Source organism: Esox lucius, chromosome 7, assembly GCF_011004845.1.
Source record: "Esox lucius isolate fEsoLuc1 chromosome 7, fEsoLuc1.pri, whole genome shotgun sequence".
Taxonomy (NCBI): Eukaryota; Metazoa; Chordata; class Actinopteri; order Esociformes; family Esocidae; genus Esox; species Esox lucius.
Window position 1 is genome coordinate 11069757 of NC_047575.1, and position 23041 is coordinate 11092797.

Consider the following 23041-nt stretch of genomic DNA (forward strand, 5'->3'; position numbering starts at 1 on the left):
AATACCTGATGAAAAATCTGCATCTTATCGAATGAGAAACAAACTAATGTTATGACACCTGAAAGTATACATGCTTAACATGAACGTAATTCATATAATATGCAAAAATATAAGAGGGACGGGAAGGCATTTTTCACAAATACCTTTGTATCTACAACAGCGACATCTAGAGTTAATTTATTTTATCTCAGATGTCGCAAGTAACTGCATTCTTTTTACGACAAAACGCCCAATCAATTTTGATCAAATTACAGATTGGTGGTCTTCCGACCGGATGAAATAATATCAACTGATTCCGAGGACCACTATGCAGAACCAGAATGAGGCAGACAAAACGGTCTTTGTGGCTAATTTAGGCAGTTCAGCAAATGAGGAAATTCTTTTCGAGCTATTTTTGCAGGTAAGCTCTCATTTTCCACCGGATCTATAACTTCACCAATTGAATGACAATAAATATAGGTGGGTGAAATCAAACCACGGGTGTTTTCTCCAGCTGAGCTCCCAGTAACAGAGGCTGTAGCCCGCGTTCCGCGGCTGGAAATTCATCTTGAAGTCAATGTATTAAGTAGGCCTACCACATCTTTTTCTATGGGCAGTGTCATTGGTTTGATTTAAAGCCAAGTAATTCACTTTTTTTGCACTAGATTAAGAATATGCAGATTCGTTTGTAGATAGTTTTGCCAAGTACAGTACCTCAATGGGCTGTTGTTTTGTGTCTAATTTCGGAATTATTTCGGGATTTACTAGCAACAACACTGAGTCACAAACAGCCTATACTTGGGAGAAAACATTTATATTCTAAAAAACCTTAGGTTTGTTTCAGTTAACTGTCAGTCAGGGGTCCTTAAATTCAGGCTTTTTATGAAAACAGCTTGTAGGGAATTCAACCACCGACTCTTTTCTAGTTTCAACAAACTTGTCTACCTAGATTGACTTGTGATTTGTATATTGGTGTAGAGCTTGTGTGCAGATTGTGTGATTGGACAATTAGTTTTTGGAAACAGAGCCAATGGAGACACCATTGGCAGCTACTGAAAACCCCTGAGGTAAAGCAGGGGAAAACATCCATTCATTATCTTCAGAGAATTATGGTCCCATCCAATGATGTTGTTGGCCAAAAATGTAATGCAACAAAAGTAATTTTCATAAATATTTCACATCCTTAAAAAAATATAATCTTCATTTGGTGATACTGTCTACGCCTTTTTTGACACCACAGGCTGGGCCACTGAAGAAGGTCACCATCCCCCGAGACCGTGAGGGTCGTCAAAGGTCATATGGGTTTGTGTCTTACAAGCATGCTGAAGCTGTACCCTATGCCATTGCCTTGCTGAACGGCACTTGGCTCTTTGGCCGTCAAATCAGGCTGCAGTACGGCACTGGTAGGCCAGTGTTTTGTGTAATCATTAAGAATGCATTAATATTGATGAGCTTGCAAGTTACACAGTAATGGGCTTATGAAATGTACAGAACAGCCAGTTACAATCAGGACATTTGAGTGACAGAACAATACATTGCGGGTTCTGGGATTTGATTTAGCAACCATTTGGAAAAATTTGGGCTAATTAGAAGCGTTATGGATGTTACATTAAATTAACCAGTGTATTGGGGGGATCAAACTTATCAGCAAACACTGTACATTATAAGTCTTAGGTCGAAAAATGTATTGTATTCTTAGGAGAAGGCTTGACAAACATGAAAACGATCATTCTGAATGTTACATATTCTGAAATAAACTTTCAAATATTGGAGATATTTTTTATTGAAGTGCCATCTAACAAATATTTTTGATCGAAGTAAAAACATGCATTTGTGTGGAATAATGATGTCTTATGTCTGTTTTGTGAAGTTTAATAGTGAACATTAATTGTTAATACTGAAAATACTAAAGTTAAAAACTACTATCCAATTAATGATTTTAATACATGTTTAGCCTTTAAATTGAGGGTCATATTTGCTGATGCCTTTATCAAGCTAATGCTTTCATCAACAGGACCAAAAATATGCAAAGAATAGTTTTCACAAAAATATTGTTACTGAGACAAAATTAAGCAATTACAATACCTGTGAATGCATTGACCATGAGTATGTAAAGCTGCTTGTTGACGGATGTTCCCACATAATGCTTCTGTCAGCCAATAGTGTGTGACACCAAATACAAGCAATGTATGTTTTGTGTAGGCCAGGGTCTTCCAAACATCTATTTTTGTGCCAAGAGGTAATCTTTCATATTGTGTGCAAATTGGGAACAGAAATCAAGGCTTTATAAATGGTAGCCTTCAAATAAACAAAAGTAGATAGGGTGTTTGTTAAATTACACTTTAAAACATAACATTGGAGCGATATGTGGAGGCTGTTTTTTTTTTTCTCCAGTGAAATAGATTTTTTGCAGAGCACCTGGAGCAGAGCACACAAACATCTCTGGGAGCTAGTGTGAAATCCGCCATCTAACTCTTCTCACATTCTCTAGTACTGTTCTCTACTGATGGATGAAAAAACTATTTATTACTATTTATTGAGCATATAGAGGAAAACAATAGAATTCAGTATGACTCCTTATGTAAGAATTTGCCAAAGCATATGGTAAAATGAAGTAATAGTAATCACTGTAGCTGTGGGTTCTCCCGAAAGAATGTGGTAGTCTTGAGATTATTAATAGGCCTGAGGAAGTTAATGCCTATGAAAATGTAGAATCTAACTGATCTGAAAAAAATTGTCGACAAGCCACTCTTTAGGCAAAGTCACAACAGCTTTATCATGAATTTACAATGGACTGAAGTGTCCAACCATGTTCTGCAGTTTGGGATTAATAAACGTGTTGTGTTTATTTTAGGCTTAGTTTGCAAACTGCTGAGACTGTATTTGAAGACGCACATGTTTCAGTAGTGTGAGTTTAGGTAGACAAAACTGAATTTTTGTAACACAGCAATATACATCCCAATATGTATTTAAAAAAATTATCTAATTACACAGTGGTTACTTTAGTGGCTGCTTAAAAAAACATGGTAAACGCACCTCTCAGAATTCCTGTATTAAATAAGTCTACAAATCAGACTATAAGATAATACAATTTCATATGGATGAAAATGTTTCTAACAAGCTGAAGTTGACTATCATTTAATATTATGGGGCATCCAGTGAAAAGTATGGGGAAAATACAGTGGGGAGAACAAGTATTTGATACACTGCCGATTTTGCAGGTTTTACCCCTTACAAAGCATGTAGAAGTCTGTAATTATGATCATAGGTACTCTTCAACTGTGAATGACAGAATCCAGAAAATCACATTGTATGATTTTTAAGTAATTAATTAGCATTTTATTGCATGACAGAAGTATTTGATACATCAGAAAAGCAGAACTTAATATTTGGTACAGAAACCTTTGTTTGCAATTACAGAGATCATACATTTCCTGTAGTTCTTGACCAGATTTGCACATACTGCAGCAGGGATTTTGGCCCTCTCCTCCATACAGACCTTCTCCAGATCCTTCATGTTTTGGGGCTGTCGCTGGGCAATACGGACTTTCAGCCCCCTCCAAAGACTTTCTATTGGGTTCAGGTCTGGAGACTGGCTAGGCCACTCCAGGACCTTGAGATGCTTCTTACAGAGCCACTCCTTAGTTGCCCTGGCAGTGTGTTTCAGGTCGTTATCATCCTGGAAGACCCAGCCACAACCCATCTTCTATGCTCTTAATGAGGGAATGAGGTTGTTTGCCAAGATCTCGTGATATTTAATTATAAATTATTTTTTGTTTCAGATTCCGTCTCTCACAGTTGAAGTGTACCTATGATCAAAATTACAGACCTCTACATGCTTTGTAAGTAGGAAAACCTGCAAAATTGGCAGTGTATCAAATACTTGTTCTCCCCACTATATATATTTATATTTGATTTAACTTAATTTAAAATAATCAAAAAACTTAAATAATGTAATCAGCATGGTCACACCGAATTAATTTTGTCAGAAAGAAAATGTAACAGTCCTGAAAAAAAACACATTTCAAAATGTAATGAATTGTGACAAAATCAGGAAGTTCATAAGAGCATTAAAGAGAACTTGAAGTGTTTTAAAATTTCTCAAAACCATATTTGTCACTGACCCACACACAGCCAAACACCACCCTGCCTACATGTACTTTACCTGTATAAAAATGATCCTTTACCAGTTATATTAAAAACAAATGTACAGGGAATTCGGAAAGAATTCAGACCACTTCTTCCACATTCAGTTACATTACAGCCTTATTATAAAGAAGGACACATTGGCCTCCATCATTCTTAAATGGAAGAAGTTTTGAAAGCAGAGACCAGAACCTGTTGGTCACTTTCACCGAGCTCCAATGTTCCTGTGTGGAGATGGGAGAACCTTCTAGATGGACAACCATTTCTGCAGCATTACACCGATCAAGCCTTGATGGTAAAGCAGTCAGATGAAATGCACATGACAGTCTGCTTGGACTTTGCACCCAAAGCATTCTGAGACCATGACAAACAAGACTCTCTGGAATGGCCTGAATGCCAAGCGCCACATCTGGAAGAAACCAGGCACCACTCATCTGGCCAATACCATCCCTACGGCGAAGCATTGGTGGTGGTAGGATAATGTTGTAAGGATGTTTGTCAGTGTTACTGGGAAACTGGTCAATATTGAGTGAAAGATGAAAGGAGAAGTTCATATAGATCCTTCAAAACCTGCACAGAGTGCTCAGGACCTCAGACTGGGGCGAAGGTTGAATTTCCAACAGGACAATGACCTTAAGCACACAGCCAAGACAATGCAGGAGAGGCTTTGGGAAAAATCTCTGAATGTCCTTGAGTGGCCCAGCCATAGCCTAGACAGAACCCAATTGAACATCTCTGTAGAGACCTGAAAATGGCTCTGCAGCGTCGTTCCCCATTCAACCTGACAGACCTTGAGAGGATTTGCAGAGAAGAATGAGACAAGCTTCCCAAATACGGGCGAGCCAAGCATGTAGAATCATTTCCAAGAAGACTTGAGGCTGTGATCGGTGCCAAAGTTGCTTCAATGAAGTACTGAATAAAGGGGTCTAAATAGCTATTAAAATGTGATATTTCAGTTTTTTAATACATTTGCAACAATTTGTATACACCTGTTTTTGCTTGGTAATTATGGGTTATTATGTTTAGAGCCTATTAGCATATTAATGTCCAAGATCATTTTAATTTCAACAAGTCACAACAACAAGATCGCAGCAATTGCACAAGCTTCTGAAGATATCATATTTTATCGTACATCACATCCAAAATCGTTATGGATTGTGGATGTGATGGATGGATCGTTATGCATGTGTTATGAATATTGCACTAAAACATTATACTGACATTTAAAGAGAGAACCCAATTAGAGATTATATGAAGCTTTGGTGAATGTTTGCTACATGTAGAAAGTTTCTAGATGGTGTTATGTAACATGCATGTTGTACAAAACTCTATGCTGGCCAAAGTAAATGCAGTACTTACAGTGGTAAATTACATTTTATTTTTGACTGATCAGGTTTTACTTAGCTTGGAACCGGCCTTCTGTTTTTAAATGGTATTTCAGATCAGTGACTCCTAGTTAGGTGGTTTATGCTGGAGAGTTGCAGATCATCTTGGTGAGATCAGTGACTTCTAGTTAGGTGGTTTAGCTGGAGGGTTGTAGATCATCTTGGTGAGATCAGTGACTTCTAGTTAGGTGGTTTAGCTGAAGGGTTGTAGATCATCCCCCTTGCCTCCCTACAGGTAGCTCCTACCAGGATGAGGGATCTGGAAGTCAAGGCACAGAGGATGACCGCGATGACCCGTCACCTGACACGCCCAGGTAAATGTGGTCAGACTATGCTGTTTAGGGCCAGACCATGTTGTTTAGGGCCAGACCACGTTGTTTAGGGCCGGACCACGTTGTTTAGGGCCGGACCACGTTGTTTAGGGCCGGACCACGTTGTTTAGGGCCGGACCAGGTCATTTCAGAATGTCACATTTAGTGCCATACCTTGTTGTTTGGTTCTATTGTTATGAACAGACTTCAACAAGTGCTTGGGTTCTCTCAGTGTGAATGCAGGTTTCCCAGAGTCCTCGGTGTTCCACTTCACAGGCCGTGCTGACGACAGCCTCCCAGGCCAGGACCAGTTCAACTGGAACAGCATGGTAAGGACTCAACCTGTGGATCAAAGGGAGAGATTTTCACCACTCAAACTTTTTGTATATATAATTCTATTTGAATAAGCTTTTCAGCTCACAGTGTATTGTGTGGTGTAGGTGCGTGGCTACCCGTCTGAGCAGTACCCACTGAGCATCACCCCAGCCCAGCCCCCCCACTATGCGCCCCACTCGCCCCTGTGTCCTCCTATTGCCCCGCTACTGCCCTGGCCTATGCCCGGATATCCCATATGGGGGCCTACACTACGCCCCTGTCCAAGCCTGGGTCAGGCCTCTCTGCCTCCTCTGCCCCCCAGCTCCACCAAGTCGGTCAAGCAGGCAGCTCACCAGCGAGAAGGACCCAATGAACAGACAGCCGAGCCAGAAGACCTGGAGCCTGCAAAGCCGCGCAAACACAGGAGAAGCAGGGAGAGGAGACACAGAGTCCAGAGGCACAGGAACAGATGCAAAAAGTGAGCATCAGCACGAATGAACAGTTCAAGAGTATCCGTTCATACAAGCTTAAATGTCTAGCGTATTTTCAAGATCCAAATATACTAACAGATCGCCCACAAGCTGTGTGGCTGCTGTGAAAGATGGTCTTTTTCTCAGCTGAGGCTTTACAACCGCACAAACAGTGTAAAACCATGGAAGACCACCTGCTCTTGAATATAGCCCACAGTATGCCTTACCATATCTGTTTAAGCAGTTTTGTTTAATTTGCTCTTAAGAGTTTTTCTGTCTGATAGTCCAGTGTGTTTACACCAAATAAATTGCACATTTCCTGAAGGAACTTCAATGTCTGGCTGTTTTTGATTAATACGTTTAGAGTGTAATTTTCACCAAAGAATATTAAGTGGAATCAAGCACAACATTTTTTTGTTGGATGTGTAGGTAGAGTCAAGGATGATGATCACTTTAATAGCAAAAACAGGTAGAAAAAAGAACAGGTTTTGGACATTTCTCTTAATTAGTGACCAAGCTCAAATTGAAAGTTGTTTTCTTTGACAGAAATTGAGCATGCTTACCATTTGATTATAGAGAAAGATTGAGGCATCTGCTTTTATGTTTTGGATTATGATTGGAGTTATTAGTTATATTCATCCAGCCGCTTCTATTTTAAAATGCTGTGGTCTTCATTTTATCTCCGGTTGACATTTTAGGATATACATTATAGAAAGGTAGGGTGGAAACAACATGTCTGTCTTTTTATCTACAAAGCCCTCCTACAGAACCATCCAGCATATCTGACATTACTTATTTAGGTTAAAAGTACATATTATAAATGACTGGTTAATATTATATAGGGGTTCTGAACTAGGTAAAGCTACTTTTGACAAATTTGGAATTACTTTCAAGTAAAGCTAAAGCTCAGGAACCTTGTTGTCATTTACAAAGGCAGCTGATAGTTTCTTTTATTGATAAATGTATTTGGTTTGATTTGTTGTTGTGTTCATTAATTTTAATGTGATAAAGTAATGAATTCAGTATTTTAATGTTAGTGAGTTAAGAAAATAATAAAAATAAAATAAATACATAAAACTAGGCTACCTGAACATTCTGATCTGATACAATGTTTATGACTAAGAAATTACAATAGGTTTAGTAATTTAGTAATAATCATTGCTGTATCAACATTAATAGCTTTGTTGAAAGTTGAACTTAGAGTGCATAGATTATAGTGAACTCTGTAAATGATTAATGGTCAGATATTCCCTCCAGGAATATGTGATGTTCTAGAAGTGGTTACATGCGCGAGCGGGCAATGCTGAGTGATGTCCCTATCAAAGACGGTCTTCTGTGATAAGGAGGCATCAACAGCTCTATCAATTACCAGTGTTCAAAGTCTACTTTGAGACAGGAAGGGATTTGTGGATTCTAGGGCAAAACTCATGAATACAAATGTGTGAAGTCTAGTTGATTTTTTAGCATAGATTTTATATGAATCACATTACATTTAATTGAATCACTCTCCCAACTTCTTCTCTCATTCTTCAGCATTTGTGTTTTTCTAGTTAACATAATTTACCATCGATTATCACCAACCAGGTAGCATAGATTGGCTATCACTTTGATTTTCCAGTTACTGCACCGTAAAATGGTTTACAGCTGCTCCTTCATAGAGATAAGAGCATAGTCTCTCATAAGTACCCCTCCACTTGGAGAGCAGTACAATTCGATCGGACTAGGAGTCAAATCAACTAACTGTAGAAAAGACGACACGCGGTCGGAGTCGTATAATAGTCCATGATATTGAAACTGAGGGAATCACAGAGAATTCCTTTGAATTGTGTCTGAGGTGTTTCAGTCTGAGGGACTGGAAGGTTGTGTGAGGACGTCGGGGAGCTATGGGGTGCAGGAAGCAGCGCTGGTCGTCCACGGAGGTGCTTCTGAGTGTGCTGTGTCTGATTCTGCTTGCAGTGTGTGTCGGCCTCATCGTCGTCTCTTGGCTCGCCCTACAGGCTGACCGTGAGAAAAACACGCCTGACTTCTTTCTAGCCCATTTGTAATATGTGCATAATCTATAAGTGGAGTCAATATGATGTATCGGTATGTACATGAAGAATTTTGGGTGGCCTGCTTTGGCTTGATGGCACCATTTTTACAACCAGTGGCCAAACATGGAATCATCTTTAAGATGTCCAATATTGTCAGTTTCTTTCTTGCTAATCTGTTGGTCATGTTTAGACACACAGTTGTCAGTAATTAAATGTATGTGTGTTGGTTCCAGAGGACCAGGGTGAACCAAATGGCATAGTGTTCAATGGGAGGATGGTCATTACGAGGGGTGCTGTGTTCACGGAGGAGCTGAGAAACAGGAGCAGTCTGCAATTCAAGTCCCTGGCCTTTGACACAGAGCATCTAGTAGGTCCAGATTTCAAACACACATTCTCCTGTCGTTCTACGGACTTCATGAATTCTGAACTAAGCATTTTCTCACAGATATCTGAAGCGTATGGCCGTGGCTCCCTCTGTAATGACTTCAAGGCCTGTAGAGTTTTACATTTCAGGTGAGAAATGTACAGTTTGTGTATAATGACTTCTACAAAGGTGACATATCATTTCTGACCATGAATCCCCACTCCCCAATGACAGCAATGGCAGTGTGGTGGTGAACTTTGACCTGCAGTTCCGCTACAGTGTGGAGGTAGAGATTGTAGAGCAGCAGCTGGTTGCTGGGCTTCAGAACACTGGGGACCTGGTGGTCGACCGAAATAGCATCCAGGTCACAGGTAAGGTGTAGACAACCACCCCACACCTTACCTACCGGTACCAGGTCATGGTGTTGGAGAGAAGATAGTATCTAGATCGAATACCATGACGTAAAACAATATTATTATGTCTGAAATTAGAAAGTAGACTGAAAGTAGACTATATTTCCGTTCAGTGAAAGAGGACCTAACTACAACCCAACCGACCTCTTCAACCCAACCGACCTCTTCAACCCAGCCGACCTCTTCAACCCAATTGACTTCTTCAACCCACCCGACCTCTTCAACCCACCCGACCTCTTCAACCCACCCGACCTCTTCAACCCAATTGACCTCTTCAACCCACCCGACCTCTTCAACCCACCCGACCTCTTCAACCCAGCCGACCTCTTCAACCCAGCTGACCTCTTCAACCCAGCCGACCCCTTCAACCCAGCCGACCTCTTCAACCCAGCCGACCTCTTCAACCCAGCCGACCTCTTCAACCCAGCTGACCTCTTCAACCCAGCTGACCTCTTCAACCCAGCCGACCTCTTCAACCCAGCCGAACGTTCCACCTCATCTTTCCACTAAACCTCCTTCAGGTAAGTTTAGTTTATACGGATACCCGTTAGCGATGAAACATGCAACAACTACTCATCCTGGTGTCCACATGAAATATCAAACACATGACAAAGCAAAATGACAACATACTATTGACTACACTGCATGCACAATTATTAGGCAAGTGAGTATTCTGATCGTATTATTATTTCTATGCACATTTTCCAACTGTAAACCATATAAACTTGAATGCTCATTGGATTGAATCATTTTCAGGTGATATGTATTTGTGTAATGAGGGAGGGTGTGGCAACAGTGAATAACACCTAATATAAAGGTGTGCATAATTATTAGGCAGCTTCATGACCTTAGGTAAAATGGGCCACAAAAGAGATTTAACTGACAGTGAAAAGTCATAAATTGTAAAATACCTTTCAGACAGATGCAACACTCTTGAAATGGCTCAACTATTGAGGCGTGACCACCGGACACTCAAACGTTTTGTTTGCAAATAGTCACCTGGGGTGCAACAAATGGATGGAGAAGAAAAGATGCAAATTAACTGCAAAAGACTTGAGAATAATTAAACGTGAATCTACCAGGAGCTTATTATCCTCCAGTGCCATCATATTCCAGAACTGCAACTTACCTGGAGATGTACAAGGTGTCAAGTGCTCAGAGACAGGGCCAAGGTCAAGAAGGCTGAAAGAAGACCACCACTGAATAAGATTGTTGAAGCGTGTAGATTGGGCAAAGAAATACCTGAAGACCGATTTTTCAAAGGTCTTATTGACAGATGAAATGAGAGTGACTCTTGATGTACCAGATGGATGGGCCCGTGGCTGGATCACTAATGGACACAGGGCACCACTTCGAGTCAGGCGCCAGTAAGGTGGAGGAGGGGTACTGGTATGGGCTGCTATCATTAAGGATGAGAATATGTGGGCCCTTCTCAAATGTGAGATTTACAGTCAGGGAACACAATCCACCGCTTTGAACAGCATTAGGGAGTCTGTGGTTGCTGCTTCAGTGAAAGTTGATCATGAACAGATCAAGAAACTGACAGACTCCATGGATGGAAGGCTCATGGCAGTTATTGAAAAGAAGGGTCACTGAATACTTTACAAAGGACAAAAATCTTAATTGTCATTTTGCGTTACTTATTTGTTACATTTACTTAAACAATTGAGAATAAACAAATGAGTTGGGAGAAATTATTTTTGTAATGTAGTTGCCTAATACTTCTGCAAACCAATTGTTGCATAATAATTGTGCACACTTATGTATTCCCCTGAGAAATATCAAAACTCACTTTTCCTTAAGCATTCAGGTTTGAGATTCAATTAAATGTTGGATTGACTGAGAGCATTGTGTTTGTTCAACAATAAAATAAATCTTGAGGAATACGATTGGCCTAATAATTGTGCACGCGGTGTATATTACAGTACATTCAGTACAAACATACACAGAAAAAATGAATGAGGCCTAATTCCACAAGAAACAATTACTTTAGACATATCGGGGTGGTTCACCAGTACTTGTATATGTACTATATTTATATGTATCATTGATGATGACTGACAACGATAATGTCAACAGGGAAGTGCCCTCCACATCATAGGGCCTGTGGGGATGACACAACATGTGTTCTAACCACACGGTTTTGTGACGGAGTGGATGATTGTCCTGGTGGCTCTGATGAAGACGCCACTCTCTGTGGTGAGTGTGAGAGACTGTTTTTGCAGGTTGTGCAACTCTTTTACCAGAGATATCCGGCCAGCGGATGACTGCAAATGAGTGATGAACTTTGTTCCTGATGGTGTTGGTTACACTAACTGTATTGTCTCATCTAAGCCATATGTTGGTTGTATACACTAACTGTATTGTCTCATCTAAGCCATATGTTGGTTGTATACACTGACTGTAATGTCTCATCAAAGCCGTATAAGTGGTCTGGTATTGTGATCATGGTAGTAGAACAGATTTGAATTGCGTGGATATCTGTCATATTTTTACAGCAACAAAGTGTGATGGCCAGTTCCTCCTTCTTGGTCCCATGGGATTCTTCTATTCGGAAAACTTCCCTCTCCCATACAGCCAAGGCATGACCTGTCGCTGGATCGTACGGTAATCCTGCTCTCCAGTCAAATCATTCCTCATATGTTTACATCTGACACACAAGTGCTAACTCTGTTCTAACACCTCTTTTTTTATCATTGTTTTAGAGTTCAGGCAGGTCTGGCCATAAAGATGATTTTTCCCTCATTTGACACAGAACAAGATATGGATCTCCTCAGTCTTTATGAGGGCACTGGACAAAGGAGAAATCGGACGTGTAAGTTGATTAATTATGCTAACCGCTATTAATCATTACTGTGTATGCACTGATAAGACAACTAACTCCCAGTTATTACGGCTGTTTCAGACGTACTGTCTGGCTCCTCCCCAGGCACTGTTTGGCTGCTGTCTGACAAGGCCACTGTTGAGTTCTCCACCAATGATTACAACAACCTCAGAGGATTCAACGCCACCTACTCAGCAGAAGACATCAACGACCTCTCTAGTAAACGTTCTTTCAAGGTTCCCTTGACCTTATCGAAACAAACTCGATGGGAGATTGCGACACCATCTCACTCTGTGCCTGTGCAATGCCATGACAGTGACAGCCTCCCTCTCTGCCCTCTCAGATGATGAGCGGCTGAGGTGCTCCTTTGAGGAGGGCCTGTGTTTCTGGAGACAGGAGCCAGAGGATGACGGGGACTGGATACGCACCAACGTCCCCACGTTCCCCCCCTTCACGGGCCCCAACTTTGACCACACGTTCGGGAACCATTCAGGTGAGTCCCAATGTGATAAGACCCTATTTAGCTGAGGCCATGACTTTTTTTCTGCAGCAATGCGTTTCTGTTTCTGTTCTGTGACCCGTTGGGACACCCCAGGCTTCTACATTGTCACCCCGGGGAGCCCTGGCCAGTGGGAGAAGAACTTCAAGATCCGCAGCCTCCGACTAACTCCTTGGAATGAACCGATGTGTCTAACGTTCTGGTAAGTGGCCTCCTTCTCCCTCCTCGGTTCTCTCTGAGGACGTCCTTCGGTAGAAACAGCCTCTGAAACGCTGGGTATTTCTGTTCCTTGTTTTTCCAGGTACCACATGTATGGAGAAGATGTGCACCGGCTAACGGTGTCGGTGGAGGGGCCGTTACCGCCCGCGGTCGTTCAGGCTTCAGTCAGCGTGGTGTTCCAGAAGGAGGGGAACTATGGAGACAACTGGAATTTGGGCCAGGTCACCCTGAACAGCACCGCTGATACAATGGTCTGAAATCTGTGACTCCCATCCTATTTCATTATCATGCTGTTAGGGGATATAATATCATGCTGTTAGGGGATATAATATCATGCTGTTAGGGGATATAATATCATGCTGTTAGGGGATGTAATATCATGCTGTTAGGGGATGTAATATAATGCTGTTAGGGGATGTAATATCATGCTGTTAGGGGATATAATATCATGCTGTTAGGGGATATAATATCATGCTGTTAGGGGATATAATATCATGCTGTTAGGGGATGTAATATCATGCTGTTAGGGGATGTAAAATAATGCTGTTAGGGGATGTAATATCAACCAGTCCCAGTGCCTTCATGGTGTGGTTCATGTCCAGGTGGTGTTTGAGGCTCAAAAGAGGGGCGGTATGAGGAATGACATCGCCCTGGATGACATCAGCCTGACAAGGGGCCCGTGTGGGGATGGCCCACCAGAGCCAACAGTCGTCCCCACCCCCACGACACCACCTCCCATGCCCCGTACGTCACTCCAGAATGACTACCACAGAAAGACTACCACAGAAAGACTACCACAGAAAGACTACCACAGAAAGACCTAGAAACTGAGCACCTTGACACAGGCCATCCATTCATGACAGAAGTGCGTCGTCGCCCAGCATCCTCATTCCCCCATATTAGCACAAACTCCCCCTCTCTCACCTGGTATCCTCACTCCCCCATATTAGCACAAACTCCCCCTCTTTCACCTGGTATTCTCACTCCCCCACACTAGCACAAACTCCCCCTATCTCACCTGGTATCCTCACTCCCCCATACTAGCACAAACTCCCCCTCTCTCACCTGGTATCCTCACTCCCCCACACAAGCACAAACTCCCCCTGTCTCACCTGACAGTCATTCTTCTCTGTTCTTGTGCATCTAAAGTGTGTTTTCCTGTTTTTCAGTCGACTGTGGAGGACCCTTTGACCTCTGGGAGCCCAACTCTACATTCAGCTCCCCCAACTACCCGTCCTCCTATGGAAACAAGGCTTTTTGTATGAACTTCTTTTCAACTTTATTTTCCAAATTGGGTAAAAGGTTGTGTTGATACGTCTATCTGGGTTGTGCCAGGTTTGTGGACTCTTCACGCTAGGGATGGATGGAACATCCAGCTTCACTTCCTGGATTTCGACGTTGAGCCGATTGATGACGTGGTGGAGGTGCGAGATGGGGCGGGGCCAGCGTCTGAACTGCTTGGTAAGTCTGTGACCCTCGATAAACTGCGAAATCCTTCCTACGCTATTGTTGTTAAAAATGCGGATGATGTTCACTGGGGTGAATGAATTATTTTCTTTCAGGCGTCTTCACTGGTTTTGATGCTACCATCCCAGATGTGATCTCTACAGCCAATCAGATCACAGTGATATTTTCCACAGACATCTCAGGGCATGGCCGGGGTTTCCATGCCAACTTCACATCTGGTTTAGCGCTGGGAAGGCCAAGTAAGAAATCACATTGACAGCACTCTTGATCCTGTTAAAACAATAGATCAATTCTAAAGTTCAAGTTCGGTTGTAAACAAACCATAGCAGACATGCTCTTGTTTAAAAAACCAAGTAACCAAACAGCCATTGTCATTTTGAATGCAGAGCCATGTGCCACTGGGTTCTATCTGTGTCAGTCCGGAGAATGTATTTTCAACACCAGTGTGTGTGACGGCCAGCCAGACTGTGTCGACTCCTCGGATGAAGCTGACTGTGGTGAGTAAACCCCATGAAGCTTGTTCAAACCCATACAAAAGTTGATGCGATGACACTGATGAGTGTTCCTCTGTGGTGTGTTCCAGTGCACCTGGTATCAGTGAATGGTACGAGTGTCCGACGTCTTCAGCTCCAAGTCCAGACCCGCTGGTACACGACCTGTGCTGAGAACTGGAACGCTCAGTTCACCCACTTCATGTGTCATTACCTGGGCTACAGGTGAGACTTCTGCTCCGTTAGTTTTGTGTATGACGGGAGTAAGTCATTCGGTGCCAGTCCTTGTGTTTATATGAACTCTAGATCAGGAAGTGCTGTCTTCATAGCAGCTGAGGAGAAATACTCTCCTTTCACCACCGTGAGTGTTGCAGCCAATGGCAGCCTGGACCTGACCCCAAGGTAAAGTACTTTCACCAAATAGCTTCCACGAATTCAGCTTTGGTCATTTTATGAACATCCACTGCCCTTGTTTATGTTCTCTTTAGTGAAAAATGTACGAGTGAAAAGGTCATATCTTTGCAATGTGACAACCGACGTGAGTACATGAAAAATATAAATGATCAAATGAAAACATATAAAGTCTCAACACACTATCATGAACAAACTAGCACTCTTAACCGGACACAAAGACAACCTCCTGTGCACTGTAGCTTGTGGCGTTCGCATGGTCTCCCAAGAGATGCGTCGTGGTGGGCTCGCTGAACAAAGGATGGGGGAAGAGGAGTCAGAGGAGAGTGCGACGGGCAGAGTTGTGGGAGGGGCCGAGTCTCCTAAAGGGGCGTGGCCGTGGATGGTGTCGCTGCACTGGAGAGGCCGTCACGTGTGTGGCGCCACTCTGATCGATAGCCAGTGGTTGGTCACAGCTGCACACTGCATCTACGGGTGAGGAACCCTCACCTGTCTCTCCATCGCCCCACTTTAAGTTCATGCTCCCGTATTCAACTTGCAATGCACATATGCTGTAGGCACACTTCCTCGTCACATTTCCCAGGAAGGACCTCAAACCATCCCGTTTCTCCACCACTCCTGTATATTTGCACTAGGCATAAATATAGACATAACGCCTGAGTCAGATCTATTTCAGTACCAAGCCACTCTACCACTGTTTTTCTGGTCCGTGCGGTTTGAATTTCACAGTCCCGTGTGTGCATTGACTGCTTTGCAGGAAAAATATTCACCTTTCCAACTGGGTGGCGGTGTTGGGCCTTCACTCCCAGGCCAATGTAGGTGTCCTCCCCTCACGGACTCGAAAGGTGGACCGGGTCATCATGAACAAGCACTACAACAAGCAGACCAAGGATGCTGACATTGCTATGATGCACCTTCAAACGAATGTCACTTTCACAGGTGTGGAGTCAAACCCCCATCAGCCCTTCATACCACGAGGCACTGACCTCACGTCCGAGCAGCAGTGAGCTCACAAAATCTCCAAGCTATATATCAAGTGGATTCACCCGAAAAACATACGCACAGATCCACAAACACCATATCATTTCATACATATTGTTTTTACAATCCTTGTAATGTAAACCTTTATACAGAATATATCCAACCCATCTGCCTACCACGGAGCGACCAGCAGTTTGAGGCTGGCAGGAAGTGTTTCATAGCGGGCTGGGGAAGGGAAGCGGAGCAAGGTGAGAGCTCTGGTGTCTGATGAGGCTGTCGTCAACAGGTTTCCGCGTGGGCATGGTTGATGTGTCTGTAAATGTTGATATGTACTCCAGGCGCCGTGTCTAATGTACTACAGCAGGCCACACTGCCCCTGCTGAGCCAGTCCGAGTGTCAGAAACTGCTTCCTGAGTACAACATCACGGCCAGGATGTTGTGTGCCGGCTACCCTGAGGGGGGAGTGGACTCCTGTCAGGTATACAGATTCTAATGGTTGTAACCCTGTTGTGGGATGTCATACACTGCAGTTCTATGACTGTTTTAGTGAAAGAATGACCTTAGGGAAACATTTAGATGTGACACTGTCCCAGGGCAGCACCGGAGGGTCAGGTTTTGGTATTCATAACGAATGCCCGCTGCACACAATGCCATTGAATTAGTCAGCAGTATCTGTAGAATAATGAATGTACTGACTTAGAATGAACTCCTCTGTCTGTGTTGTTTTAGGGGGACTCCGGAGGTCCTCTCATGTGTGAGATGGATGGCCACTGGGTGCAGGTGGGCGTGGTTTCTTTTGGGAAGGGCTGTGGCCGCCCCCTGCGCCCTGGTGTGTACGCTATGGTCTCCCAGTTCACTGACTGGATTGTCCTTACCAGGAGATCTCAATGACACTGGTTGCAGTGGGGCAGGACTCTAAAGAACAATCAGCCTCAGATGCAGGATTTTACCTGCGGTTTTGACTACTGAAATGTATTGATGATTTTGAATGATAATATTTTAAAGATTGCAAATGGTAACAATGGTAACATGTTTTTGGTGATTTACAGAACTTATTTTTTATTTTATCACATTTCTATCTCTGGCTCTTTCATGGCTGAAAAGGTTGAAATGCCTTCAATGTTGTAGAATAAATGTGACACAAGATGGCAGTATTGCATGTTATGTTCAGGAGACTATGTTGTTTCCTGTACAACAATGCCTTCACATGGATGTTGTATCAATTTGCAAAAACATGTTCTCAGCACTATAAATCGGATTACTGTTAATAAACTTTGACATATATATTTTTTTGTATTTCTCTTCAAATCATTGTATGTTAAGAGTTATCAGTTAGCAATTCTAATTCTTATTTTATACGGTGTGTTGTCACAGTTTCAAATGTGTTGCGCACCAGACGGAAAACACAGCGATTGCATGTGTGTAATATGCTTCTAGGCACGACTACACAACTCGCCCAAAGACAGATTGTAGATAACATTAGGGAGTACACAACAGTCAAACAGTTCAGGCAGAGAGAGGGAGCTACCTGCTCTGCATGTTGATCTCACCTGACCAACATTGTGGATCCACCTGCACAGAGCGATGTTTGTTCTTCTGGGAAGGGAGGGACAGAATGGAAACGCTCTCACTGTGTTCTCAGTCATGACAAGACGCAGACTATCACACCATCAGCGGTTTGGTTAATCTGATCTGCCTGCTCTTCAGTTTCCTCTCAAATTACAGTTGATTTCCTTTATCGGCTTATCTACCAAAATAATTAGTTAGTGAACACAGCCGAGTTAAGAACCATGACGCGATACAATTTGGACTTGGATCTGGGCTTCCTAAGCAGTGAAGAGGCACAGGCTGTTCTTGGAGTTCTAGAGAGAGACAAGCGTCTAAAAGAGATTGAAAATGAGAGGATCAGGTAAGTGTGACACTATTTTTCTAATAATAATAATGAACATAAAATACTAGAGATAGTCGGGATCACCTCTACGCTCGGCTTGGGCTCTGGAACCACAGTCCTTGAGAGAGGATGGACTCTTCACCACTCTGGAGTTGCCCATGGTGAGAGGCGGCGGGCTGGTGTGGGTTTGCTTATAGCCCCCCAGCTCTGCCGCCATGTGTTGGAGTTTACCCCGGTGAACGAGAGGGTCATTTCCCTGCGCCTACGGGTCGGGGGTTGGGTCTCTCACTGTTGTTTGTGCCTACGGGCCGAACAGCAGTGCAAAGTACCCGACCGTCTTGGAGTCTCTGGGAGGGGTGCTGGAAAGTGCTCCGACTGGGGACTCCATCGCTCTACTGGGGGACTTCAATGCCCACGTGGGCAACGACAGTGACACCTGGAGGGGTGCGATTGGGAGGAACGGCCCCCCTGATCTGAACCCGAGTGGTGTTCAGTTATTGGACTTCTGTGCTAGTCACAGTTTGTCCATAACGAACACCATGTTCAAGCATAAGTGTGTCCATCAGTGCACATGGCACCAGGACACCCTAGGCCGCAGGTCGATGATCGACTTTGTTGTCGTTTCATCTGACCTGCGGCTGTATGTCATGGACACTCAGGTAAAGAGAGGGGCGGAGCTGTCAACTGATCACCACCTGGTGGTGAGTTGAATCCGATGGCGGGGGAGGAAGCTGGACAGACTCGGCAGACCCAAGCGTACTGTAAGGGTCTGCTGGGAACGTCTGGCCGAGTCTCCTGTCAGAGAGGTCTTTAACTCCCACCTCCGGCAGAGCTTCGACTGGATCCCGAGGGAGGGTGGAGATATTGAGTCCGAGTGGATCATGTTCTCCACCTCCATTGTCGAAGCGGCCACTCTGAGCTGTGGCCGTAAGGTCTCCGGTGCCTGTCGAGGCGGCAATCCCGAACCCGGTGGTGGACACCGGAAGTAAGGGATGCCGTCAAGCTGAGGAAGGAGTCCTATCAGGCCTGGTTGGCTTGTGGGACTCCTGAGGCAGCTGACGGGTACCGGCGGGCCAAGCGGATTGCAGCCCAGGTGGTTGTGGAGGCAAAAACTCGGGCCTGGGAGGAGTTCGGTGAGGCCATGGAGAAGGACTATTGACTGGCCTCGAAGAGATTCTGGCAAACCGTCCGGCGCCTCAGGAGAGGGAAACAGTGCCCTACCAATGCTGTTTACAGTGGAGGTGGGCAGCTTTTGACCTCAACTGGGGATGTAGTCGGGCAGTGGAAGGAGTACTTCAAGGATCTCCTCAATCCCGCCGTCACGTCTTCCATTGAGGAAGCAGAGGCTGAGGGCTCAGAGATGGACTCGTCCATCACCCAGGATGAAGTCACTGAGGTAGTCTAGAAACTCCTTGGTGGCAAGGCACCGGGGTGGCTGAGATCCGCCCGGAGTACCTCAAGTCTCTGGATGTTGTGGGGCTGTCTTGGTTGACACGCCTGTGCAACATCGTGTGGCGGTCGGGGACAGTGCCTCTGGGATGGCAGACTGGGGTGGTGGTCCCTCTTTTGAAGAAGGGGGACCGGAGGGTGTGTTCCAACTATAGGGGGATCACACTTCTCAGCCTCCCCGGGAAAGTCTATGCCAGGGTTCTGGAGAGGAGAATACGGCCGATAGTAGAACCTCGGATTCAGGAGGAACAGTGTGGTTTTCGTCCGGGCCGTGGAACACTGGACCAGCTCTATACCCTCTACGGGGTGTTGGAGGGTTCATGGGAGTTTGCCCAACCAATCCACATGTGTTTTGTGGATTTGGAGAAGGCATTCGACTGTGTCCCTCACGGCATCCTGTGGAGGGTGCTTCAGGAGTATGGGGTCCTGGGTCCTTTGCTAAGGGCTGTCAGGTCTCTGTACTACCGAAGCAGGAGCTTGGTTTGCATTGCCGGCAGTAAGTCAGACTTGTTCCCAGTGCATGTTGGACTCCGGCAGGGCTGCCCTTTGTCGCCGGTTCTGTTCGTAATTTTTATGGACAGAATTTCTAGGCGGAGCCAGGGGCCGGAGGGTGTCAGGTTTGGGGACCACACAATTCCGTCTCTGCTCTTTGCAGATGATGTTGTCGTGTTGGCCCCTTCAAACCAGGACCTTCAGCATGCACTGGGACGGTTTGCAGCCAAGTGTGAAGCGGTTGAGATGAAAATCAATACCTCCAAATCCGAGGCCATGGTCCTCAGTCGGAAAAGGGTGGCTTGCCCACTTCAGGTTGGTGGAGAGTTCTTGCCTCAAGTTTAAGTATCTAGGGGTCTTGTTCACGAGTAAGGATGGAACGGGAGATTGACAGACGGATTGATGCAGCTTCTGCAGTAATGCGGTCGATGCGGTCGTGGTGAAGAAAGAGCTGAGCCGCAAGGCGAAGCTCTCGATTTACCGGTCAATCTACGTTCCTACTCTCACCTACGGTCATGAACTTTGGGTCATGACCGAAAGGACAAGATCCCGGATACAGGCGGCCGAAATGAGCTTTCTCCGCAGGGTGGCTGGGCGATCCCTTAGAGATAGGGTGAGAAGCTCGGTCACCCGGGAGGAGCTCAGAGTAGAGCCGCTGCTCCTCCACATCGAGTGGGGTCAGCTGAGGTGACTTGGGCATCTGTTCCGGATGCCTCCTGAACGCCTTCCTGGGAAGGTGTTCCGGGCCTGTCCCACCGGGAGGAGACCCCGGGGAAGACCTAGGACACGCTGGAGGGACTATGTCTCCCGGCTGGCCTGGGAACGCCTCAGTGTCCCCCCGGAAGAGCTGGAGGAAGTGTCTGGGGAGAGGGAAGTCTGGGCATCTCTGCTTAGACTGCTGCCCCCGCGACCCAGCCCCGGATAAGTGGAAGAAGATGGATGGATGGATGGAATAAAATATAAATGGAGACATGTTGACAGATGTGTGTACCGTGAGCAGGTACACCCATGAACGCAGGCTCGGTTCAATACGACACCTCGTGACACTTCTTGAGGACCTGTTATTTATCCACTCTCCTACTGTGTATCTCTGCCCTATCATTAAGTTTAACAGCATGTGTGCAGTCACAACCTCATTTATTTGCTGAACAAAATGCAGTGACTTTGGGAAATATTCAGACCCCTTCACTCTCCACACATTTTATTGTGTTAAATACTTCATTTTTAATCGGTTACATTTATCTTGTTGCAATCCACCTACACACAATACCACATAATAGTGAGTGAAAACACGTCTTTTGACGTGTGCCAGTTTATTGCAAAATAAAAAAAGATCTCACACATAACTATTCAGACACTTTATTCTATTCTGTGGAAGCACTTTTGACAGTAATCACAACTTCGTGTTTCTTGCCTCTGCCAGCTTGGCACACCTTGTTTTGAGCAGTTTCTCTCATTCTTACTTGTGGATCATCTCATGCTCTTTCAGATTGGATGGGGAGCAGCAAATCTTCATTTTCAGGTCTCCCAAAGATATTCAATGTGGTTCAAGTCCAGGCCTTGACTGGGCCACTCAAGGACATTCACAGACTTATCCCAAAGCCACAACAGTGTTGTCTTGGCTATGTGCTTTCGGGGTAGTCATGCAGAAAGAGGAATCTTTGTCCCAGTCTGAGGCCCCTGTATGGGGGCCTACACTACACCCCTGTCCAAGCCTGGGTCAGGCCTCTCTGCTCCCTCTGCCCCCCAGCTCCACCAAAGCGATCAAGCAGGCAGCTCACCAGCGAGAAGGACCCAATGAACAGACAGCCAAGCCAGAAGACCTGGAGAAGCAGGGAGAGGAGACACAGAGTCCAGAGGCACAGGAACAGATGCAAAAAGTGAGCATCAACACGAATGAACAATTCAAGAGTATCCGTTCATACAAGCTTAAATGTCTAGCGTATTTTCAAGATCCAAATATACTAACAGATCGCCCACAAGCTGTGTGGCTGCTGTGAAAGATGGTCTTTTTCTCAGCTGAGGCTTTACAACCGCACAAACAGTGTAAAACCATGGAAGACCACCTGCTCTTGAATATAGCCCACAGTATGCCTTACAATATCTGTTTAAGCAGTTTTGTTTAATTTGCTCTTAAGAGTTTTTCTGTCTGATAGTCCAGTGTGTTTACACCAAATAAATTGCACATTTCCTGAAGGAACTTCACTGTTTGGCTGTTTTTGATTAATATGTTTAGAGTGTAATTTTCACCAAAGAATATTAAGTGGAATAAAGCACACATTTTTTTTGTTGGATGTGTAGGTAGAGTCAAGGATGATGATCACTAATAGCAAAAACAGGTAGAAAAAATAATAGGTTTTGGACATTTCTCTGAATTAGTGACCAAGCACAAATTGAAAATTGTTTTCTTTGACTGAAAACGAGCATGCTTACCATTTGATTATAGAGGAAGATTGAGGCATCTGCTTTTATGTTTTGGATTATGAGTTATTAGTTATATTCATCCAGCCGCTTCTATTTTAAAATGCTGTATATCACTGTGGTCTTCATTTTATCTCCGGTTGACATTTTAGGATATACATTATAGAAAGGTAGGGTGGAAACAACATGTCTGTCTTTTTATCTACAAAGCTCTCCTACAGAACCATCCAGCATATCTGACATTACTTATTTAGGTTAAAAGTACATATTATAAGTGACTGGTTAATACTATATAGGGGTTCTGAACTAGGTAAAGCTACTTTTGACAAATTTGGAATTACTTTCAAGTAAAGCTAAAGCTCAGGAACCTTGTTGTCATTTACAAAGGCAGCTGATAGTTTCTTTTATTGATAAATGTATTTGGTTTGATTTGTTGTTGTGTTCATTAATTTTAATGTGATAACGTTTTGAATTAATTCA

General features: G+C 44.2%; 2 protein-coding genes across 5 annotated transcripts; both read left to right on the forward strand.

The window, feature by feature from the left end:
- The first annotated feature begins 187 nt into the window (after window positions 1-187).
- On the forward strand, window positions 188-22233 carry rbm11 (RNA binding motif protein 11). Of its 3 annotated transcripts, XM_029120692.2 has the most exons (6): window positions 188-400; window positions 1220-1382; window positions 5746-5824; window positions 6054-6150; window positions 6262-6605; window positions 22012-22233. In XM_029120692.2, exons 1-6 carry the CDS (start codon window positions 308-310, stop codon window positions 22022-22024), a joined length of 789 nt encoding a protein of 262 aa, XP_028976525.1. In that variant the 5' UTR covers window positions 188-307; the 3' UTR covers window positions 22025-22233. The 3 variants fall into 3 exon arrangements, with proteins under 3 accessions (XP_028976525.1, XP_010898192.3, XP_010898193.3); XM_010899890.4 differs by lacking the exon at window positions 22012-22233 and having other exon boundaries at window positions 6262-6934; XM_010899891.5 differs by lacking the exons at window positions 188-400; window positions 22012-22233 and adding an exon at window positions 1028-1122 and having other exon boundaries at window positions 6262-6934.
- Window positions 8304-17570, forward strand: tmprss15 (transmembrane serine protease 15). Of its 2 annotated transcripts, none has more exons than XM_029120690.2 (25): window positions 8304-8610; window positions 8873-9006; window positions 9085-9152; window positions 9238-9374; window positions 9530-9937; window positions 11496-11615; window positions 11915-12023; window positions 12122-12231; window positions 12322-12459; window positions 12584-12733; window positions 12836-12941; window positions 13041-13209; window positions 13561-13702; window positions 14128-14217; window positions 14294-14419; window positions 14521-14664; window positions 14812-14922; window positions 15009-15141; window positions 15223-15318; window positions 15405-15454; window positions 15570-15801; window positions 16085-16266; window positions 16461-16556; window positions 16647-16786; window positions 17038-17570. In XM_029120690.2, the coding sequence occupies exons 1-25, from the start codon at window positions 8490-8492 to the stop codon at window positions 17197-17199; spliced, it is 3474 nt and encodes a 1157-aa protein (XP_028976523.2). In that variant the 5' UTR covers window positions 8304-8489; the 3' UTR covers window positions 17200-17570. The 2 variants fall into 2 exon arrangements, with proteins under 2 accessions (XP_028976523.2, XP_028976524.2); XM_029120691.2 differs by having other exon boundaries at window positions 8528-8691.
- Window positions 22234-23041: the final 808 nt, after the last annotated feature.